This window comes from Volvox carteri, assembly GCF_000143455.1.
Source record: "Volvox carteri f. nagariensis unplaced genomic scaffold VOLCAscaffold_35, whole genome shotgun sequence".
NCBI lineage: Eukaryota > Viridiplantae > Chlorophyta > Chlorophyceae > Chlamydomonadales > Volvocaceae > Volvox > Volvox carteri.
In genome coordinates, this window is record NW_003307578.1 from 220,435 (window position 1) to 224,003 (window position 3,569).

The following is a 3,569-nucleotide window of genomic DNA, read 5'->3' on the forward strand; positions in this document are numbered from 1 at the left end:
ACACCTGCAAGCGACACGGCTGCCGTGGCACAGATGATAGCTGTGGCATGGCATTCCCTCGTGTCCTGCGCAGCGCCTTCCAGTGGATTGGCACCGGCGGCCTCTTCCTTCTGCCGCGATTGGGCCCGAACATTGTACCGCACATGCCAGCTGCAGCGCTGGCATTTGGGTGCAACCAGCTGTTTAGTCTGGCGTGCGAGGTGGATCGCGTCTACATGGCAGAGGCAGCAGCGCAACTGGCCCGCCCTGAAGATGAACGGGGGGACTGTGTGCTGCTGCAGCCTGCTGCTGACCGCGCCCGCGACGCTGCCTACTACAGCACGAAGTACACTGGCAAGAGCATCAACGACAGCCAGGCACAGCTGACATGCAACGCTCTTACCCGAGTGCAGGATTTCCTGCTAGCTGGAAGGACACCGAATCCGGGTGCCAGTGGGCCCACCGCGTTTGGCAACATGTGTGCCACTGTGCATCGCATGACCGCTTCCATTACGGCTGGTATGGCGCTTGTCGCCATGAAGCTGGACGGTCATTCCACCTTCGAGGCGACGTTCGATTGCGCATACCTGCAGGTAGACGCGTTCACAGCGCTATCTGCGGGCGCCGAGCAATCTCCTGAGGTGGCGACCACAGCGGCAGTACTGGTGGAGGCTGAGGAGCAGGAGGGCTACACGGTGACCAACGCCGTGCATAACTACGTGCTGCGGGGGGAAGAACTCAGCGGCCTGGACTGCAGTGTGTACAACATAGCCTCCAACTACGAGGTCCGACGTGTGCCGCCAGCTCAGCACCCGCACCGAGAGCGATTGGGTCTACAGATCCCGGTGGCAGCTCGACGCCGCAAGCGCACTACCCCAGCCACACCCATAACCGCCCCTGTGCCTGCCCCTGTGCCTCTGCTGACTGCAGCCCCGGCCCCTCCTCCTGAGCCACCTGCTCCTACAGCTGCAGCGACACTCGACCAGCCAACTTCTCAGACAGCCACGGAGCTGCCCCGCCTGGTGGCCTTCCACAGCACGCATCCGCTGTACAAAACACATGTCCACATCCGCCTGCCGCGGCCACGATATGTACAGCTTGGAGGCTCTCTTCCCCGCCGGCCCCGCCCTGGCACCTCTGCTGCGGGCATGGCGCAGTACTACGCGTTTGTCCTGGGTACTTTCAAAGCTCACCGGGGTCAGCCCATCCCCCCCGGGCTGACTGTAAAGGAAGCCTACGACACCTGGTGGGCAGAGCTGGGCACTACCGAGGCAGGTCGCTCGTACCAGGCATACGTATCGGTGCTGCTGGACAACATCGAAGAGGACCACGCTGGGAAAGCCCGCCGTCAGGCGGAGTACAACCAACGGCGCCGCCAGCAGCGTGCAGCAGCGGCAGCAGCCGCGCTGCCTGAAGGTGACAGCACGAGCGCTTCGGATGGAGATACCGATGATGGCATCCGCGGGCATCTCAGGCCTGATCCTGAAACACAGCCGCCCGCCGAGGACCAGCTGGAGCACTTCGTGTACATCCCAGGTCAGGAGTATCCGACGGCTGGCACCGACCTCGCCGCCGTCGCTCTTACGGACCTGTTTGACTGCACCAACGCTGCTGGCGTGTATGCCTATAATGCAGCACGGCGCTGCCGGGCCCCGGCCCTAGCGGATGGCCATGGTGCAGGCAGCGATCGTTTCAGCCGTCGGATCACACCAGCGGACCTGCCCCTCCTGACTGAAGCAACCAAGCGTCTGAAGCGGTATCTCGTTGCCGCAGCAGCCGGCACTGTTGAGGCAGATGGGGGCGCCCACACGGGACTGACGGCCACACCTGAGATGGACACCCCTCGTGTCGAGCTGCACCGCCCCACCAGCGGACCCCTGGTCGCCATCGTGCGCATGCCTGGCACTCCTGAGCGGACTGAACAGGCTCGCATGCCCATCTATGTGCACCTCCCCCAGCCGCCCAGCATCGACGACACCATCGAGCTGTTCACGCTTGCCCCCCACCAGGCCGTGCCCTTTATGCTCATGGCTCGGTACTTCGATCATCGCGATGAGCCCAACCCTGGCGACCCGCCGCAGATGCTTGTGGAGGGCAAGCCCGGTACCGGAAAGAGCCAGTTCGTACAAGCGCTCCTGTGGTACACCTTCCAGCATGGCTGTCCGCACTGGGCGGCCACCTGCGCCTACTCATGGGCTGCTGCAACTGCCTTCAGCACGCCGGTGCATCGCAGCCTCTCTACCCACGCCATGTTCGCCCTATCTGCTGGCAGCAACCGAGCGGACAGCGTCAGGAAAGGCAGCGCAGCCAGCCTACAGGTGCATCGGAATGTCGGTGATGGTGCACTCATCATTGACGAGATCGGCATGAACAGCCTGGACCACCTGGGTGCGTGCAACCAGTCCTGCACTCGTCACCTGTTGCCGCCACCGCATCTCGCCGGCGACCACCCCGCCGCCACCATCTTCAGCGGCCGTCCCAGCGCCAACACGGGCGACGAGTTCCAGCACCCGAAGCCAGGTGGCCCGCCCCTCTACAAGTACGCCGCTGCTGTGGAATGCAACCCTCAGTTCTCGCCCTCTGTCCCAACCGTGCAACCTCTGCACGGAGACGAGGACAACGATGGCGACCCTAATGAGGCCGCCGCTGGATCTCAAGGCAGTCAGCAGCAACCCGAAGCAGCAGCACGCCGGCCCCGGGCCGTCCCACAGACGCAGAGCTGCATACTTGAGGGCTTCCGGGTTTACCGATCCCTGGCTAAGACGGTCTTCTTGCTGGAGAAGCAGCAGCGCCAGGACAGCAGCCCCTCTGGTCGTCGCCTGACAGAGTATGCCTCTATGTTTGGCGGTGAGCCAGCCACCGAGCAGCGCATAGCCGAGATGGTCGACGACCTTAACAGCCGCGCCATCGTCGACTTGGCCGACCTGGCACACCTCGAGCCGCGCGTCGTGCTGCAGAGGAACGAACCACGCCACACACTCAATACCCGGCTCATCATGCTGGAGGCACAGCACAAGAAGCAGCGCCTTGTGGTGTGGAATGCGGACCACGTCCCTGTCCAGAAGCGCGGTGCTGCTGCGGAACCGGCCCTGACACACGTGGAGAAAGCAGTTGCGATGCGGATCAAGGATCACGAGTTTGGCCACACCACCGCCGACACGTGGTACTACCATGGCGCCCGATACATCCTCCTTGATACGACTGCTGCCGATGCCGGAGCGAGCCACAACAACGAGGTGGAAGCCTGCGGCCTGCTTGAGGATGGCCGCGAGCCAGCCGATGATGGCCGTGGCCCCTACCGCCGGCTCAAGTACCTTCCAGCGGCTGTCATTGTGCGGCCTATAAGCGGCCACATCCCCGGCACCGTGCTGCAGGGCCTTGGAGACTACGCCAGCAGGGGTGGTGCCTTCATCCTGTCACCCCGGGCGTCTTGCATTGCCGAGGTCGACATGCCTGCCGCCGGGTACGGCACCATCACAAAGCAGATCCGGCGCCTCAACGTACCGCTCGGCGACCGCCAGGCGGTCACCGATTACTTCGTGCAAGGCCGCAGCTTCAAAGACGAGTGCTGGCTGGTGGATCTCGCTGTC

At 63.7% G+C, this 3,569-nt stretch overlaps 1 protein-coding gene across 1 annotated transcript in view; it reads left to right on the forward strand.

Moving 5' to 3' along the window:
- The window catches only part of VOLCADRAFT_93997 (uncharacterized protein), a gene marked incomplete at both ends in the record, with an annotated part of 24,335 nt that overhangs the window by 17,551 nt on the left and 3,215 nt on the right, over positions 1-3,569 (forward strand). Inside the window, one exon of the mRNA XM_002953201.1 lies at positions 34-3,566. Coding sequence (XP_002953247.1) covers positions 34-3,566 — 3,533 coding nt within the window. The remainder of the gene's footprint in view (positions 1-33; positions 3,567-3,569) is intronic.